The following is an 18,528-nucleotide window of genomic DNA, read 5'->3' on the forward strand; positions in this document are numbered from 1 at the left end:
TAAAGGCTTTCTCAGTCTTGTTCAGAAGAGCTTTGATGTTGCTGGTTATCCAAAGCTTGTTGTTTGGGAAGAAATTAACAATCTTCATTGGTATGATAGTGTATCTGCAGAAGTTGATGTAATCTGTAACAACATCTGCTGCCTTATTGTAGTGTCTGATACTTAAGAGATGTTCGATAAGAGCGTCAGGGACAGTGTGTGTCCCAGGTAAGAGATGCATATAGTCAAACGTGGACATTTTGAGGAAAAACACATTCCTCAGTTAGTGCATCCAGGGGAGGCTCACCAGGTATGCATACATTATCTTTTGACTATGTGCCTGTCGACAGGAGCACGCAGCATCTTCAGGGTTAGGGGAAGGTTTTACCCTACTTAACAGGAGCAGCACCCACAGTGAAACAGAGATTGCACGGACTTTTGGACTGAAGATCTCTCCAGATTTGAGGCATTATTTATGTAATTCTGATACAGACCTGGTTGGTAATAAAAGCTTTCTGTGTTTGACCAAGTCAGCAGAGTGCTTCCTGTACCATCTACACATAGGCTGCTTGAAGGCGACCATCCCTCTTACACCACACTATCAATAACACTGTTGGCACTGCAGCCTCAGTAGGATATTGCAGTGCATGTACTCGAAATAGTCCTTATGAGTCTCACAGGTTGTCATCTGATTTACCAAGACAACATAACATAACAAGCAACAACAGAATGGTATATTGATCTAAATTGATCTCTTTTTCCTGTGTAACGTTGACAATTTAAGTATGTTGATTACATATATAATACAGAATGTCTAGCTACATTTAACTAACTGATTAACTGAGTTGATTTTGCTCATCCTGCCCTCATTTACGTGTTTCTTTACCACATTCACAATGTGAATATGGTAAAGAAACACGTAAATGAGGAGTCCCTTATGGTAAAAGTCCCTGTTGTTCCTTTATTTCTGTTCTGACTCAAAGCATCTGTCTTGAAGGACAAGGACCTTCAATTGTGTGCTGCTAACCTGAAGTTGGACCAGCTTGAAGCCGAGCTGCAGGATGTCAACTCCCAGGAATCCAAGGATGATGCATCACTGGCTAAGGTTTGTTTGTGTGTTCATTTGTTTTCATGTTTTTCAACTCATTGTTTAACTATTATTGTGATTCATATGCTAGCTTTGTTGTTGTCTATTGTTTGTACAGGTTTGAAGGTTCCAGTATGTTTACTGTACTTGCTGTACTTAGAGTCATGTTACTCTCAGGGAGACTGCGACACAGACTGCGGGCGCAGCCCAATCCTTTAGTCCATTGGTGTCAAACTCTGGCCCGCGGGCCAGATTTGGCCCGCAGTGTAATTATATTTGGCCCGCGAGGCAATTTCAAATAAATATTAGATTTAAAATTTTGGCCCACTGTGTATTTGAATTTGACACCCCTGCTTTAGTCCATTATTCATGGCTGTAGTGGGTCATGTCAACCTGGCATATGCCTCCAGGATGAATAAAGTTGTGTTTCTTAAAGAGGAGCGTTTTGTGGCTGAATTTATTGTAAGTTTCACTGAACAGCGAGTACCTGCAGGTCTTATCGCTTGCTGTACATGTCACTATTTCTGGTGTTTCCCTATTTATTCCCAATGAAGCACTGAAGCAAGAGTTGTAGCGCTTGGGGAAGCTTGCAGTCTTTTTTTGATCTATTGGTCTTAGTTTCAAGAGCCAAAGGCTGAAGAATATTCAGTCTCTTAGGAGACAAGTATTCATGGTTTTAATCTCCTCATCACAGACTCTTTATGTCATTCAAGGTAAAGCATGGATAGGGTCATAACATGGTGTGTGCTGGTACAGGTACCATGAAATGTTTTGAAAGTGGGAATCTGGGTCACAAGTGGGTGGCTTGCCCACATAAGCTGTCTGAGGACAGCTCAACCCAGGCCTTGCCTTTGCAGTCAGTGACGCTGCACCCTGAAATTGATCCCTGATAATGATGCAGGAGAGGGATGTATTATAGATAGATTATGTTGGCACAATCACCCATAAATAAGCTGAGAAAAATACTGAGATCTGCCATCATGTTTCTGCCTCTGAGTCTGACCAAGGTTCAGCTGCTGGTGCTGCGTTGCCTACAGCTGAAGAAGATGTGGACTATTGGACTATGCCACAGACTCTGATTGCACCTCTTTCAGTTTAGCAGTCATATCGTGGAAATCAGTACGTACTTGAGGAAAACAATTATTTTGTTGATGAAACTATTTGTAAATCAGTGAAAGCTTCCCTGATGCAGAATATTTATTGAGTGTTGACTTTGCAAAAAAATGTTGGTACTGTTTTGTTGGATGAGAAGAAACATTTCTTCTGAAAAAACTTATCTGAGAAAGCAGCTAAGGCCGACCAAAGGAAAGGGATTAAAACGTTTAAGGCTTCAGAAGTAAAGTCACCATCTGCCATTCATACGTCAGGTGAGGGGGAGCTTTTTCGATATCATTGGTGATTGGTATTAAACAGCTGTGAAAGGTGGATGTACTGTTTTTGCAGGAAACACATACTGACAAAAGAAAATGAGGTAGACTGGGATTTGTGAAGGAGGGGCCAGTATTTTTTGTCACATGTAACCAAGCTGCTGGTGTTGCTATTCTTTTTTCTTCAAGGCTTTATGGGTGTGGAACATAGTCGTTAGAGCATCAATAAGGAACGTATTTTTCATTTTTCTTAACATTTATGCTCCAAATCAGGGTGCAGAAAGGCTTATTATCTTTTATGAAATAAGATATTTCTTAAAGCAGTTTGACTAGAATGATTGTGTAGTGATGGGGACTGGAACTCTACAGTCAATTTAATTTTAGACAAAACAGGAGAGGAAGCTCACTTACAGTCACCTACCACTTAATCTCAGAAAGAGGCTGTTATGCTGTTTTATTTACCCAGTTGGTTTCACTGACCATCACCTAATTACTTTGGATTTCCGTGTTTCACCAACCACCAGGTGCAGTTTATATTGGCACTTTAGTATGAAGCTTCTGCAGGACAATTATTATTGTCAAAATGTAGGTTTTCTGTAGAATTTAAGGTGGTTAAGGCTCAAATACAAGTTATCTGTCAACAATATACCAATCAGTTTTGAATTTATATATATATATAACACCAAATTAGATTTTCCTCCACTGGAGATAAATAAAGTATATTCTATTCTATTCTATCATTCTACTGTGAGTTAAAAAATGAGAATTTGTATAAGGAAGCTTTCTTTTTGGTTCAAATGGGTGGGGGGGATAAGCTGCCCAGTAATTGGGTAACATTGAGAGTGTTTGCTGAGGTTATGGTGTCAAGTTAGAATGAGTTTTCTGGCACAGATTCATCCTCAAGGGGGTATTGGTAGTCTCTGTACAAAGGCCCCGTTGATAAATGGATAGGCAACCTCCAGTGGAGGACTGCATATGGGGCCATAGCTACAAACAGGTATCTGGTACATCTCATAGTTGTCCTTTTTCTTTAGTCTCTTCATCTATGGTCCACAATATTCTGCAAAGAAAAGATCAGAGAAAAAATGAATTTCCTTTCAGTTGAAAACTGGGAAACTTGGTGGGCATGGAGGATTTTACATAGATTGCTTGCGACTCAACTCTGGGTAAAGTTTGAGTTTTAAAAGCTTACTAAACAAATGTTGTCTTTATGAGTATTTGGGCTGTTTACATTCTGATATGATAACAATGTTATTATAATTATTACTATTTATGGAATAGTAAACTGAAGAAAATACTGACAAAATAATATTTTTCTTTCTTCATTCCTTTCTTTTTTTACCTGTTAGTCATCCAGTCCAATTACAAGAATTCAGCCACCAAGAAAAGTGAACTTGTTCTATGCCTTTTACCAGTATTTGATATATATGTTGATGTGTTATTCAGATAAGAAAGCAGCTTCGTGACATGGAAGCCAAGGTCAAAGACCAAGAGGAGGAGTTGGATGAGCAGGCTGGCACAATCCAGATGTTGGAGCAGGTATAAACATAGGTCATAGGTCACAGTGCTCTAGGAAAAAGCTGCATTTGTTTTTTGATCACACAGGGCAGATGATGTCTTAAACAACTAGTATAGAAAGGCATATTTTGTAATAACATGCTAGTTACTTTACATTTGCTTTGTTTTTTTCCACGTTGATAAAACAATAATAGCCTTCATTTGAATAAACATTGATATTTCACTGCATTTCAAACTATTGAGTTTCACTGATTCCTTTTACTCCCAGTTTGTTTAAAATGTACCATTTACTGCTAACTAGCCTTAATTCTTTCAGGAAGTTGTTGATAGGGTAAAACAAGCTGGAGAGATTTGCTGGCGTGTAAACTTTCCACTGTTTATCTGATATGGAAGCATCACTCTGCAACACTTCAGTTTCTGTATCACAGTGACTTCAACAGAGGGAGGTTTTTTTCTCTACCGCTGGCATCATACTAGTTTCAGTCGTCAAATTCTATTTCAGAGGGAAAAAAACTTTCCACTTAGCTACTGAATGTTTCACCATGTTCATCAAGTAGTCGTTAATTTTGTATAATTTAGTTATTTCAAACACAACAGAAACGGTGAGGTAAGAGGCTAAAAACAACTCCATAAATTTGATGGTAGTCAAAGAGCTGGTGATAATTCTGTATAGCTTTGAGCCAACACAAGGAAGACCTCTTACTTTACATCTTTACTATATGAATAGCAGACCAAGGGTTGAAAATCCACACAGCCAAACCTGGAGCGATCTGTGTGTTTCAGGCCAAACTACGCCTGGAGATGGAGATGGAACGTTTGCGTCAAACCCACTCAAAGGAGATTGAGAGCAAAGATGATGAGGTGGAGGAGATCAGACAGTCCTGCAACAAGAAGGTCAGCAGCACTTTTATTTAACAATGCCATTTAGTGTGCTTATGAAACTAGAATTTCTAACTCAAAGCCAGTATCATGGAAAAAAAGATACTCGGTACCATTTTAGATGTTTTTAATAAACAAGCCTACAGACTACCTTTGTAAAGTTGTAAACTTGAAAATAATAGAAGTACCAGCACTTCAGTGCAACACTTTCAATTTTTTTAACATTACCAATAATTTATTTCAATTATTTTAGATTGATATTGTTTTCAATTGGTTCCAAAATAAAATGCAAATCAGCTGACAAACTTTTAGAGAGTTGAAGTGTTGCAGAGAGACGTGTGTTTGACTTTCTCAGAGATCACCATAGACAGATTGGGGTGTTGTTTCCGTAGCTTGGCAACAACTTATCTGGTGATGTCATACACAGCCTCAGCAGGTAACACAGTAAACATGGACAGTAACTCAAAGCCAACAGCTCAACATCTGGGGTGTAGAGACACTCCTTATCAGTAACATCACCAGGATTATATAATCTGTTCTTAACAAGCACTGAAATACTGCCACCTTTGCTTTTGTCACTAATTCTGATGTGTCTGTCTGCCTGTATAGTCTGAAAGCTGAAAAGCGACACGTTGGAGTCGTTAACTATATAAATGCTACATAGTAAATCACCACTGCACCTGGTTCTGGACAGCGTCAGTAGACATTTCTCTGTGAGTGTACCTTTTGTCTTTATGTTATTATGCGTGTGTGTATGTGTAGCTAAAGCAGATGGAGGTCCAGTTTGAAGAAGAATATGAAGAGAAGCAAAAGGTGCTGAAAGAGAGGAGAGAGCTTGAGTCGAAGCTTCTGTCAGCGCAGAGCAAGGTAACGACACTGTACACAATGCAATGGTTTTATAGAATTTGGTGGCATTTTGGATACAATCTGTAAAATCTCCCATCTGCTTACCTGCAACAACTCTCTTCATTGTAAAACCTAAGGTGAAGTCAGGGACTATGCAGCGTCCCAGTAGAGGTGTGTGTAGAAATCCCTCTGTTAGCTCTCCTGTAGCTGCAAGTAGCCACATAACAGTAGCTATGAGCTAACAAAGCTATAGCACACGTTCATTCATTCATTCTTCTTAAAGTATTGGTGAAATAGAGACAGATAATGCCTTATTTAGAGTTTGCATCGTCCCTGCCGTTCACTTCATTATATGGATATACGCCGATCACAAGTTTTCTAAATAGCTTCTGAAGGACACCGACTTTCACCAAACTGCTCTCGGTGAGTAGACAAAAGTATTTCATGCCCGAAATAAGGTCTAGGTTTAAAAATACCGGAGTTCCCCTTTAAAGTAAACGGTGTTACAGAACATAAAGTTACACTTGTTATGTGCATGACTGGATAGTAACAGATTGTTAATAGTGTTATTTAATGTAGCGCATTACTGCTGTTGAATTATCCAAGGGAAGATATCAGGGTGTAATTTGTACTGATTGGTTAATATATTAACTTTGCTAAATACAATTAGAGAGCCCAGGGAACTGATGAAGTTGAAACTGTTGTCCATTTTGGAGGGAATAGGGTATTAGTGTGCCATGCTCCAGTGAAACCATATCACTTTATTACTGTATATTCTCACGTGGATCACAGTGGACCCAGGTAAAGTTCTAATGTTGACACATCCCCCCCATCACAGTCTTGTTTTTCATGTGGCTGATTCTGTCTTCTCTCTCATAGCTAATAAACACTTATTAAGATATAAAAAAACTATGTCATCTTACATATATTGTTGGATTGAAATGTATCATAAATGCTCAATTTGTGACTAGAAAAAGGAACACTCATGAAGATTTGTTTGGAGCTGAAACCATAACAAAAGATAGATAAACTGCTTTTTGGAAAATGTATCAGTCTGTATTTCAATTTTTTCATAATTGTGCCAAAATGTTACCGTTTAACCTCAAGTAAGGATTGTTTTGTCAAAAAACTACAGCAATTCTGCTACATATATTCTGCTATATAGCACATGTATATGTGTGATAATATATCACGTGTGAAACACAATTTAAGGGCTTATGTCTTTAAATAGTAAAAAATTGTCTCCCTATTTTCAATTTACCCACTAAACCTAAATGAACCTGTCTCTTAGGTGAGAAACAGTGACATTGAGACTGAGAAGCGATTAAGGAAGGACCTGAGGAGGACCAAGGCTCTCCTGGCTGACGCCCAGATCATGTTGGACCACATTAAGAACAGTGCACCCAACAAGAGGGAAATCGCTCAACTCAAAAATCAGGTACAGCTGCAGAAATGCCACTTCACTGATCACCCCAAACATGTAAGAGTTGTTGAAAAGGCAAGGCAAGGCAAGTTTATTTGTGTTGCACAATTCAACAACAAGGTGATTCAAAGTGCTTCACAGAGACATTAAAACAGAAGAAATAAAAAGCATGATTTAAAATTTAAACAAAAGAAGGAAATAAGAACAATAGATAAAATCAGAAAAAATTATATATATGAAAGATAAAATCAATAGTTAAAACATGATTCCGTTTTGAAACTCAAGCTTATTCAAATGCAGCTGAAAATAGATGTTTCTTCAACCTGGACTTAAATACACTGAGTGTTTCAGCTGATCTGAGGCTTTCTGGGAGTTTGTTCCAGACATGTGGAGCATAGAAGCTGAATGCAGCTTCTCCATGTCTGGTTTTGACTCTGGGAACTGATAAAAACGGATCCAGATGACCTGAGGGGTCTGGAAGGTTCATAGTGGGTCAGGAGGTCACTGATGTATTTTGGTCCTTGACCATTCAGAGCTTTATAGACCAGCATCAGAACTTTAAAGTCTATCCTCTGATGGACAGGCAGCCAGTGTAAAGACTTCAGAGCTGGACTGATGTGCTCCACTTTTTTGGTCTTAGTGAGGACTCGAGCAGCTGAGTTCTGGATGAGCTGCAGTTGTCTAACTGACTTTTTAGGTAGACCTGTGAAGATGCTATTACAATAATCAAGCCTACTAAAGATGAATGCATGGACTAGTTTTTCCAGGTCCTGCTGAGACATCAGATCTTTTAGCCTTGATATATTCTTAAGGTGATAGTAGGCTGACTTTGTTATTGCCTTAATGTGTTTGTCCAAATTTAGGTCTGAGTCCATCACTATACCCAGATTTCTGGCCTGGTTGGTAGTTTTTAGATTTATAGATTGAAGCTCTGTGGTGACTTTCAATCGTTTATCTTTGGCTCCAAAGACAATTACCTCAGTTTTGTTTTTGTTTAGCTGGAGGAAGTTGTGGCACATCCAGTCATTAATCTCCTCAATGCATTTTCCAAGGGCCTGTACAGGCCCTCTGTCTCCTGGTGACATTGTTATATACATCTGTGTGTCATCTGCATAGTTATAGTAGTTTATTTGGTTGTTTTTTATAATCTGTGCCAGTGGGAGCATGTAGATGTTAAACAGAAGAGGTCCCAGGATGGAACCTTGGGGAACTCCACATGTGATTCTTGTCTGCTCAGATGTAAAGTTACCTATTGACACAAAGTACTTCCTGTTCTCTAAGTATGTTTTGAACCAGTTTAGTACAGTTCCGGAAAGACCAGCCCAGTTCTCCAGTTGTTTGAGTAATATATTGTGGTCAACTGTATCAAAGGCAGCACTGAGATCCAGTAAAACTAAGACTGACATTTTTCCACTGTCTGTATTCAGACATATGTCATTAAACACTTTGGTCAGAGCTTTTGGTCAGAGCAGAACAAAAAGGTTTGTTGAAAAACCACAAAGCATTTTGTATTGAGATATGAATGTTAGATTTGACATAAATTCAAATATACTCGATTAGGTAAAAGGCTTGAGACTGCTCAACAAAATTGTACCTGCCTTGTATGGAACTGAATGACACCTCATTCATTCTAAAAAGGAAAATAGTTTCATTATTACTTCCGATAGTATGCAACGTGGTTTTTATGAGAATAGTAGGGAAAATTTATTTTTTATAGATTTATATTTACCTGGAATGAGAATTTCTTTGTCTTAGTTTACTTTTCTACTGGTGAGGACAAAGGAATCTGGCGTTAAACATTTTTGGGCCTTAATTTGAACCAGGTTTCACAGGGAGCCATTTCTTATCCGCACAGTAACCCCCCCTTGATAACTGCTGTGGATTATTTAAAAAAAAAAAAAAAAAAGAAAACTTAAATGATCAGCATTGCAAAAAATGTGCTGTAACTAAGATAATGTCAGTCATTTTCTGGACGTAAGACGTAAAAAGAAAATTTACTAGGTTGTCATTGATGGGGTTTTTCGTTCTTACTAACGAAGTCCCACCTTAAACAGAAAGAACCACACAAGAGATCAATATAAAGTTCAGCTTTTGCAAAAGGGGAGAGCCGTCGCTGCTTCAGCCACAGGTTTGTATGTGTCTAAGCAACCTACAACAATCTCCGACTCCCTCATTGCAGCAGCCTGGTTTTATTCAGAGATAAGAAAGGGGGAAGAGCTTTACAAAACAAAGGGTTTCATAGAAAATTCAGAACGTCGGTCGTTTACGTATGCATTTACGTATGGAGGCACATCCCATTATTGGTTTGTAGTGTAAACTCGGGTGAACTCGGTTGACCTATGGAAGACTCCATCCTGAGGCATCTCTCTTTGTTCACAAGCACCCTCATTTCCTCGCCACATGACAGGAACTAATGCAGTATATGTCATATAAGATATATATGGTAAAGCGTAGGAAATGCAATTAAAGCATAGCAATACAATTAAAGGCACAGTAAGGTAATTGTAACACAGGGTATATCATGAGATAAATGTTAAAAACCCAACAGTCAACTCCTCCGATTTTGGGTATGCAACCAAGAACAGAACTTCTGGTGTGCTTTGCTGATGACTTGGACATCTTTAGTTAGAGCTCCAGTGAGATAACAACAGCAGACTTCTCATTCAACTGGTCTTGTTTGACACATTGCTAGATGAGCCAAAATAAGTGGGCTTCATAAGAATATTTCTAATGAATATGTGAAAAAGTAAGAGATTCAACCGTATTTAGATTTTTTTCATTTGATCTTATTTTATTTTCTTGTTCCATTCTTTTACCTATTTCATTGTTACACATCCTTTTTTCATTTTCATTTTTTTATTTCATTGATTTATTTGACAGGGACTGTTCACATTAATAAATACAACTGCAAATGCACCAGAGTTAGCCAAAAGGCTATTTTTCATCTGTAGTCCCTGGACCGATGTTACAGAGTCACCCTGAAAATACAATATAAGACTGTAACAGCATTCTGTGAAACATGAGACTGTAACAGGTGGCTACAGGCAGCAAAACGTCAGAATTTCCCAACTTTTTAACCATTTTTTCAAATGAATGGTAAGTATCCAGTTTTTATGCTTCCTGGGACTGAGTTCCAATCGAGTGCAGCTTTTACAGAGAATGCAGATTGGCCCTATGGACTTTTTGTGTATATATATAGTAAGAAATATATATATAAAGTTAGAAATGATCTGCTCAGCTACCAGTTTCTATGCAAACTTTTGACACTGTAGGTAGAGTAATGGTTTTGGTCTATAATTACAGATAGAAGAAGTTTCCCCACCTTTGAATGTTGAAACAACAATGGCACACCTGCAAACACTCTGAAATATGAGTGATCAATGATTTAATAATTTGATTAATAATTTTAGTTGATGTTGCACTTCGGTCTTGAGGCATAACCACATCCATACCAAAGATATCCTTTGCTCAGGATGGTCACTGCAGCTATCCCTGATTCAGAGAGATTCCCCATGCTGAACATTTATCTTCTCAGGTGAGAAACATTGTGCAATGCCAGCTACAAAATTAGCGAGCAGTTAGATGTCTGGTTAATTTTTTTAACTGGTGCTAAACATTTTTGGACTATCTCTAATCCACTACCTTTTCTATGAAGAAATCTCCCTTAGCTTTCCTTAATTTCTTGACCACCTTATTCCTTAATCACACAACAGAAAGGACTTTTTTATGGGCTAACTTAGTTTTATTAGCAGTTTTTAAAGCATGATCTCTTTCTTTCATCAGTTTTAGAATATCTGCGTTTATCCAGGGAATAGTTTGGTGCCTAATTTTACAGTTAAAATATTCTCTATTGTTTTTGGTTGTTTTTGTATTTGACAGTGTTTTTCTTATAATAATGCAACTCATTCAATCTGTTGAAGAGCATTTTCAATGTTCTGCTGTTTATTTTTAGGTGATTCCTAAAACCTTATTTTAATTTAAATCGCTTTTTGGGTCGTTTTCAGGCCACCAAATGTTCACATGTTGACTATTCACTGTTAGAATTCTTACAGTTTGCATACACTGTGCACAGTTATTGTATATTATGCAATAACCACCCACCCACATTCTATTTTAGTATTCTTATTCTATTTTATTAGTTTTATTCTATTTTATAATTCTGTTCCATTTTATTATTATTCTATCTTATTGCTGCTGGAAGCTGTGTGTTACAAACAATGACAATAAAGAGATTCTGATCAAAGTTGTGGTCACAAAGTTATCATATTAAAGGATTTTAAAATCCTTTTGAATATGTAACTTTGCACACTTTTACATTCACAAATATGTTACATATTTTGGGGGGAAATCTCCAATTGGCATTACATGACCTCAGAAGGCCTTGATGGAGGACTTGTGTATGTCAAATAAAATCTTTTCTAAGCACAGACCCTGATTTGCCTCACTTCAAGCTTTAAGATTATACAATGTAAGTCATGCCTAACAATTAACTTTCCAAAGGAGACGTCACAGTCTGAAAAAAGCTGGTCCAAAGTACATGTTTTCTACAAAGAGAACCACAAATGCATTCAGCACGAATTACTGGAACCAAAATCAGCTGAAAAAACCTGGCAACAAGTTGATGCAAGCTGATTCTGATCTGATACATTTTCTTCTATATCTGTCTGCTCCAGCTTGAGGAGTCTGAGTTCACCTGTGCTGCTGCAGTTAAAGCTCGGAAGTCCATGGAGATGGAGATTGAAGACCTGCACATTCAGATGGAGGAAATATCTAAAACAAAGCAGACGGTTTGTACACACCTGTGCATGCTCCCCGCAGCCTTCTGCACTGTTTCTAACAAGCTTTCTAAAGTCACACAACCACATATGGTATGATATATGTGGTTATGATATGATATGATATGGTATAATATGGTTTTATCAGTTTTATAGCTGTTGATCCAACATTAGATAGCAGGAAAAACCAATGCGGTCAGTCACACAGGAAGTTTTTTTCAAGGCTGAATCCTCTGCACTGGTAGCAGTAGATATGTCAAAATATTGCCAGGGTTAGAGAATACACCTACTGTATTCCCCAGAGCTTATCCTACATGTGCTTTAACTTATTTCTTCACTTTTCCACAATATATTTGAAAAACAATCTTATCTTTTTTTTTCCCCCTTGTCCTGTCCAGCATTATGGCAGCAGAATTGTAATCTGATTACCTTTTATGCCAAATAGATTTGCTTTGCCAAGGGAGGCTTTATGAATGTAAAGCTCCCCTTGATGCCCATCAACTGCTTATTTATTTATTTTTGTTACAATATTTAACATGTGATAGTGCCGAACCGGACCGGGGGACAGGGAAAGAGGAAGAGAAAAGAAAAAGAAACGGAACAGAAATAGAAAGAGACAAACAATGAAAAACCAGACAACCAGCTGCTACACCTGTAAAAACAAAACGGACGACAATCCACGGCCTCTGTGGGGAATCCAGCCTTAGAGCCACCAGGAGCCCCTGAAAGCAGACAAGCAGAGAAAAAACAAACACAAAAACAAGCACAAGTAGTGGCAATCGCACACAACACTACTGTGGATATAGATGACCGAAAACCACAGGATAGCACATCAAATGCTTAGCGAGCTGCTACTGGGCTAATGAATGTGTGTGTGTGTGTGCATAAACATGCAATACACATGGCACAGGTCCTACATGATAACCGTGCTTTAGTTATGAGTGTATAAGTGTACAGAGCCACAATCCACAACCCCCCCCCCCAAATCCATATTTTCCAACGCCAGCAGTTTGCTGTGTTGTTAGGCAAACATCAGATAAAGAGCCCTGCTCTTTTTGTTTTCTTCATCCCGCTCTCTTCAATTTATTTTGTGTACGGTCAAATAATTCATTAAATTAGTCGTGTTGCTGGCCTTAGCAGCAATGACTTTTTGGCATATATTGCATCGCGCACTATTGACATCAATCTTGGTGAAATGGAGCCACGCTTTTGACCCTGGTGGCATTTTTTAACCGGTTCGACGACACACACACTACAGATACGCAGATACACGTGAACCCGTCCGTTAATACAACCAATCGAGGGTCACATGATCAGTTCTTGATCACGTGATTAATCTCTGGGCACCGAAACTTGGCACCGAAAGACGAGGCATGTTTTGATACTCTGTACTACCGAAGCATTTCGGTCGGTGCCTTTTTTTGAGCTTTCCAAAATTGGATCAATTGCCCCTAGAAAAAATGTAATTGATTTATGCAATGCAAATGTAAATTATGCAGCCCCTCTGCCTGTCTTCCATGAGAAAAATCAGACTACAGAGTAATACTCTTTGATCGAGGTGATACTCACTTCCACGTGTGCACGCATTGCTCAGTGGAAATCTGTGATCAAAAAAACTTTGAAGAGATGCTTTGGAGCTACAGACTGAAGTGTACATTAGCACCCTGTGACACATGCAGGGGGTTAGAAGAAGGGAAGCAGCTGACTGTACTTCTTAAGGAAGTTTCTGCATATCTGCCATAAGTCTCTGGTGGAGCAGCAATAACGGAGCAAGTGACTCAAAGAAAAACAACAAATTTAAAAGGAACCCCTGCAAACAAAGCGTTATTGTCCTATATGATCAATGCTTGTACCAACTATATGAAAACGATGTTAAAATCTCTCACAATATCTTAATTTGTATAAAATTGGAAAAAATATTTTCACTCGTAGGCCGTTGTTGTTTATGTCGCAATCCCGTGTGGGTAGTGACTTCACAGCGTTGCAACGGGATCGGTCCCTACGGTGCAAAACCATGTCATCTGTGCAACCTTTTCAATTTGAACCTGAAAGAGACGTAAGCGAGGAGGAGGACACTGAAGATTTACGGACTGCTGTGTTGACCGATCGGGTGACTCATCCGTGGCCGTGCCCGATGGTTCGCCATCAGAGGCTAATCTGCAGGAGTGGGTTGTTGACATCCTCGCAGGGGAACATTTAGCTTCCCCTGCCGATGGCGTTTCCTTGAGCGGACTTCACTCGTTTCACCAGGGCACATGCCGTGCCTACAATTTTTTTTGTATAACCGGCAGCACCTGTGAGCTCTTTCATCAACTTAGGTCGGCTAAATGCATCAAATGTATCTTGAGATAAGTGGTGAGAACACAGGCGTGGGTTCTTTGGACGTCCACAAGCAGTTTCCCACTCCTTTCTTCTCTTCTTGTCAATTGGAACGCGGTGTATGCTTACATCACTCCCCTTGTTTGTCTTGGATTGAAAATTACACCCAAAAGCAGCACAATGTGGTATTATTGCGGTTTTCCTCATTCCTGGAAGCCAATGAGTAAGCAGCGAAAGTGACTCGGCTCAAGGCACAAAGCAACGAATGTACATCATCAACTCAGCAAGCGTTGCACTAGTAAAACAATGGCTACGCCCGTAGGTGACAATATGTGTTATAAATGGCCATTTTTAAAGAAATAACAATTTTTCATGATTTTTTAACAGCACATTCTAGTATAAGGCAAACTTTAAAGCATTAAAGCTTTAAGAGACTGCTCTGAGCCCCCTGAATGTGCAAAGAAGAACATCCCCAGTTAACTGAACTGAGTGTAAGATAACATTTTCCCACGCGAGTTTTAAAATACTGTAGTATGCTGTACAGATCTTGGAAAGCAGTTGTATTGTAATTATTTTGTTTATTGAAATAGGAAAAGGAGTATAATGATTATAAGATTGTTTTGTAATGGTGTCTTTGAGTATGGTGTCCTTTTGCAGTGATTACAGAGTCTGCTTGAAAACTAAGGCTATGCAGACTCATGACAAAGACAGTATTTGCATAGATGGAGATTTTTATTTTCATTTACTGCACCCTCTGTCACATCTTATGCTCAAGTTCAGCAAAGATAAAATCATGCAAAATCATTTTAAGATCGATTGCCATCTTTGCCTTTCTCTCACTGTATTTGCAATGTTTGGAGGAAATTGGAATGACAGACAGCCATGGCAATCTGAAAGTGGGAAAGTAGATAAATAGATAGATAGATAAATAAAACAAAGATGATTAGCCTGAGACTGCACTGACAGCTATGTTAGTTGACAGTTTGATGCTGACAACTAATACTTTTTTTAAGTGTCCATCGAACCATCAAAGCATTTATCATTTGCCTCATTCAAAGCTTTCATCAGCCAGTAAGACCAGTGGTTGGTTTATATAAAAACGAAGATGAGGAAAGTAGATGAATTCACCTCAGGTTTCAAATTGATATTTTTAGTGGCTGAGGTACACCTTTGTAAGTTTCAGAAGGGGTTGATGTTATTTGTGGTAATTAAAGGATAAGATGTTCCACAAGCTTCTTAACAACATGGACAACACTGCACATCCTCTGTACTGATATAGTGTTGTTTCATGATCATCTTCTACTATGCTGTGATAAGTACTGGTACTAAAGGAAGTCGCTCCCAGACTCAAAAGCCTTATATCATGACTCTCTATAATAGCTATTTATGATCTTTTTTTTCTTTTGGTCGATGATATTTACTATGACTTTGTAATTTTCCTTTGGCATAAATTAAGTTCAATTAATCCAATATATATATATGTTTGTATTTTTTATTTTATGATGTGCCAAATGTTTGACTCTAGCCAGGCCAATTAACACATTTTTCTCAAGTTCTGCCATAATTGTTCTAACTGTTATTATTGTATTTTGTCTGTTGTAAGAAGACACAGCAATATAATGATGAGCAAATTGGACCATTTACACATGTTTGTGTTGCTTTCCGTCCTTCAGCTGGAGGAGCAGCTGAGCCGACTGCAAAGGGAAAAGAATGACTTGCAGTCCCGGATGGAGGAGGACCAGGAAGACCTGAATGACCTAATGAAAAAGCACAAGGCTGCTGTTGCTCAGGTCTCACTGCAAATAGTTTGATACATATTTGCACAAATCTATCCTCGATAGCTGAGTTACTTTTAAAGTATTTGGTGAGCTCTTTGTAGAGGAGCAGAAAGTGAAAAGGAAACTGGAGGAAAAGAAATTCATCAGCATTAGAGAGTGATCTGCATCACTTGGTTCTAAATGAATCTATCCTTTCTGTGTTAACTGAAACAGCTCATTACCTGGTGGGGCCCTCTAACAAAGCTGTTGTCCCAGATGTTTTAACACAGAAATCATATTTACTTTCAACACTTTTATTTGGTGAGAGAACACTACTATGGTATACTTTCTTCTGGACTGACTTGGTTATGTTGGTGTTTGAAATATTCAGGTTTGTTTTTTAGGATTTTAGTTTCACCCTATGTCTAATCTCTATTGTATAGTTGATTGTGTATTTATGAAAAATAAATTAATATTCAGTCTTCCGTCAAACAGAGTGAAGACTGAAGAAAATAAATGTCTAATATCACCTGATCTAAAGTTCCTTACTGTGCTTTGTGGTTTCAGTTGGCTCAGAACACAGCTCAAATCAGCAACCTGCAAACCCAGCTGGAGGAGACCCTCAAGGAGAAACAGGAGATTCAAGAAAAGGTTAGTCATTATAAAGAAAAGGAGAAATGTTAAGTTGTGGACAGAGTCAAAAGCAGACTGTTTGCTGTTGTAGTCATACTTCCTCTTCATATTAGTTCTGCAGACAGCGGTTCCTGATGCCCTTACATTGTGAGAGATGGGTGGATAAACTTAGTCTTCAAACTGTAACAAAAATTCAGAGGGTGATGATAAATTTTCATTGTTATACATTGTTTGAAAGCAGCAAGCCTTTTAACTCTATATGTGCTGCATTTATTGAAGATATGACGACTGCAGTAAAACTTTACGTATTGTTTGTGTCTAAAACTCTTTATATCTTGATATCAGTGTGAGATTTTGTTTAGTAGTTCTTGTATCTTAAAATGTAGAATTTTCAAATTTTCTTAGAATTCAGAATTCATTAGGCTCAAAAAATGGATAGATGATCAGTGGTCTATTGACAAATATAAGCGATAATCATATGGATTTACTCTTGATGCGGAATTGCTGTGGCTACATTTGATACATATGGTCAACTTGGTTTTATAATTCAAATGTATTTTTTCATTATCTTGGCTGGCTACCTCTGCATTCATCTTTTTTCATCTCACAGTAAATAAAGCTTGTCAGGTTTAGTTATGTAACAGATTGAACCCAAAACTAAACTGAACCACTGCTGCTGAGGATGCTGTAAAGTGTAAATGAATACACTGGTTATTGTCAAGGAGTAGGACTGGCTCATCAGTGTAAAGGTACTCTACGTTATGTAGAAAAAATTCAACTATAGCTGATCAACAAAATTGAGAAAAAAAACAAAAGCATTCCTGTGATGGACCTATCCAGGGAGTACTCTGCCTTTTGCCTAATGGCAGCTGTGACCTATGATGTTACATCCTGCCACGTATGTATTATGTAGCTAAGGATACATCTGTAATACTTTGGAGTTAGAATGCATTTTACTATAATACCACTGTGTACCAGTAGATGGGGCGTGAGTCCCCACAGTGTGTACTCTGCTTTTGAGGCAACAGAAGAAGAACAGGAACCCGTACCAAACGCAAACAAAGCATAAAGCCAAGTAGAAGTTTGTGAAAAGGACAATAATTACAAGAGTGGTGGAAGCTCCTAACCACAAAACATTACCTTTGCCACCACCCCCTCCATAAAAAGCATAATGGGAAATGTTTACATAGCATTGAAAAACTGATACAATCGTTGAAGGAAAATTAAGAAGCTCATAAGGACAGAAAGTATGAGAATGCTAAAAACAGATGCTCCACTTTTTGTGATAATGTGCTTTTAAACTGAGATTTAAAAAGAACGAAACTATGATAATATTTTAGTGAATAGGTAGAGTTAGAGGTAAAGTAACATCAATATGTGTATATTTTGTCGAAGATGCAAATGCTCCAGAGCCAGTTGGAGTTCCAGGAGCAGTCCATGGTTGAGAAATCCCTTGTCAACCGTCAGGAAGCCAAGATCCGCGAGCTGGAGACCAAACTGGAGTTTGAAAAGACACAGGTCAAACGCTTGGAGGTGAGACTAAACACAGGAAGAGCTGCTGGTAAGAGACATCTGAAAGAGGCTGGTGGGAGTGTTAAATGTTCTTGTAAGTTCACAGAACAACTCCAGAACCAGACAGTCACTGCAGTTCAAAAGGGTAAAAGTGCTACGACATGAATGTACATACACTACATAACTTGATGCATCTTTACTTTATTATGTTCCTTGTGTTACTTTCAATTAAAAGTATTATACTTTTTTCATTGTGGAATTAGTTTATGCTGTATTTGAAATGGAATGATAAAGGTTCTGATCTGCACACTCAGAGAGAAGCAGTCACTCTTCCACTGATAGGACGACCATTTTTTCAGTTTTGCAGGATCAGTTTTGTAATTACTAGATGTAAAGTGTGTTGTCTGAACCATCTTTTTATTTAGAGCTTCTG

At 38.3% G+C, this 18,528-nt stretch overlaps 1 protein-coding gene across 2 annotated transcripts in view; it reads left to right on the plus strand.

Moving 5' to 3' along the window:
* LOC140314791 (unconventional myosin-XVIIIa-like) overlaps nt 1–18,528 on the plus strand; it is a 152,182-nt gene that overhangs the window by 110,803 nt on the left and 22,851 nt on the right. For both annotated transcript variants that reach the window (XM_072393153.1, XM_072393154.1), the window contains exons 28-36: nt 977–1,084; nt 3,880–3,972; nt 4,735–4,845; nt 5,593–5,697; nt 6,968–7,114; nt 11,773–11,886; nt 15,867–15,983; nt 16,518–16,601; nt 17,979–18,116. In XM_072393153.1, coding sequence (XP_072249254.1) covers nt 977–1,084; nt 3,880–3,972; nt 4,735–4,845; nt 5,593–5,697; nt 6,968–7,114; nt 11,773–11,886; nt 15,867–15,983; nt 16,518–16,601; nt 17,979–18,116 — 1,017 coding nt within the window. The remainder of the gene's footprint in view (nt 1–976; nt 1,085–3,879; nt 3,973–4,734; nt 4,846–5,592; nt 5,698–6,967; nt 7,115–11,772; nt 11,887–15,866; nt 15,984–16,517; nt 16,602–17,978; nt 18,117–18,528) is intronic.

This window comes from Leuresthes tenuis, unplaced genomic scaffold, assembly GCF_036924035.1.
Source record: "Leuresthes tenuis unplaced genomic scaffold, fLeuTen1.0.hap1 SCAF_9, whole genome shotgun sequence".
Classification (NCBI taxonomy): domain Eukaryota; kingdom Metazoa; phylum Chordata; class Actinopteri; order Atheriniformes; family Atherinopsidae; genus Leuresthes; species Leuresthes tenuis.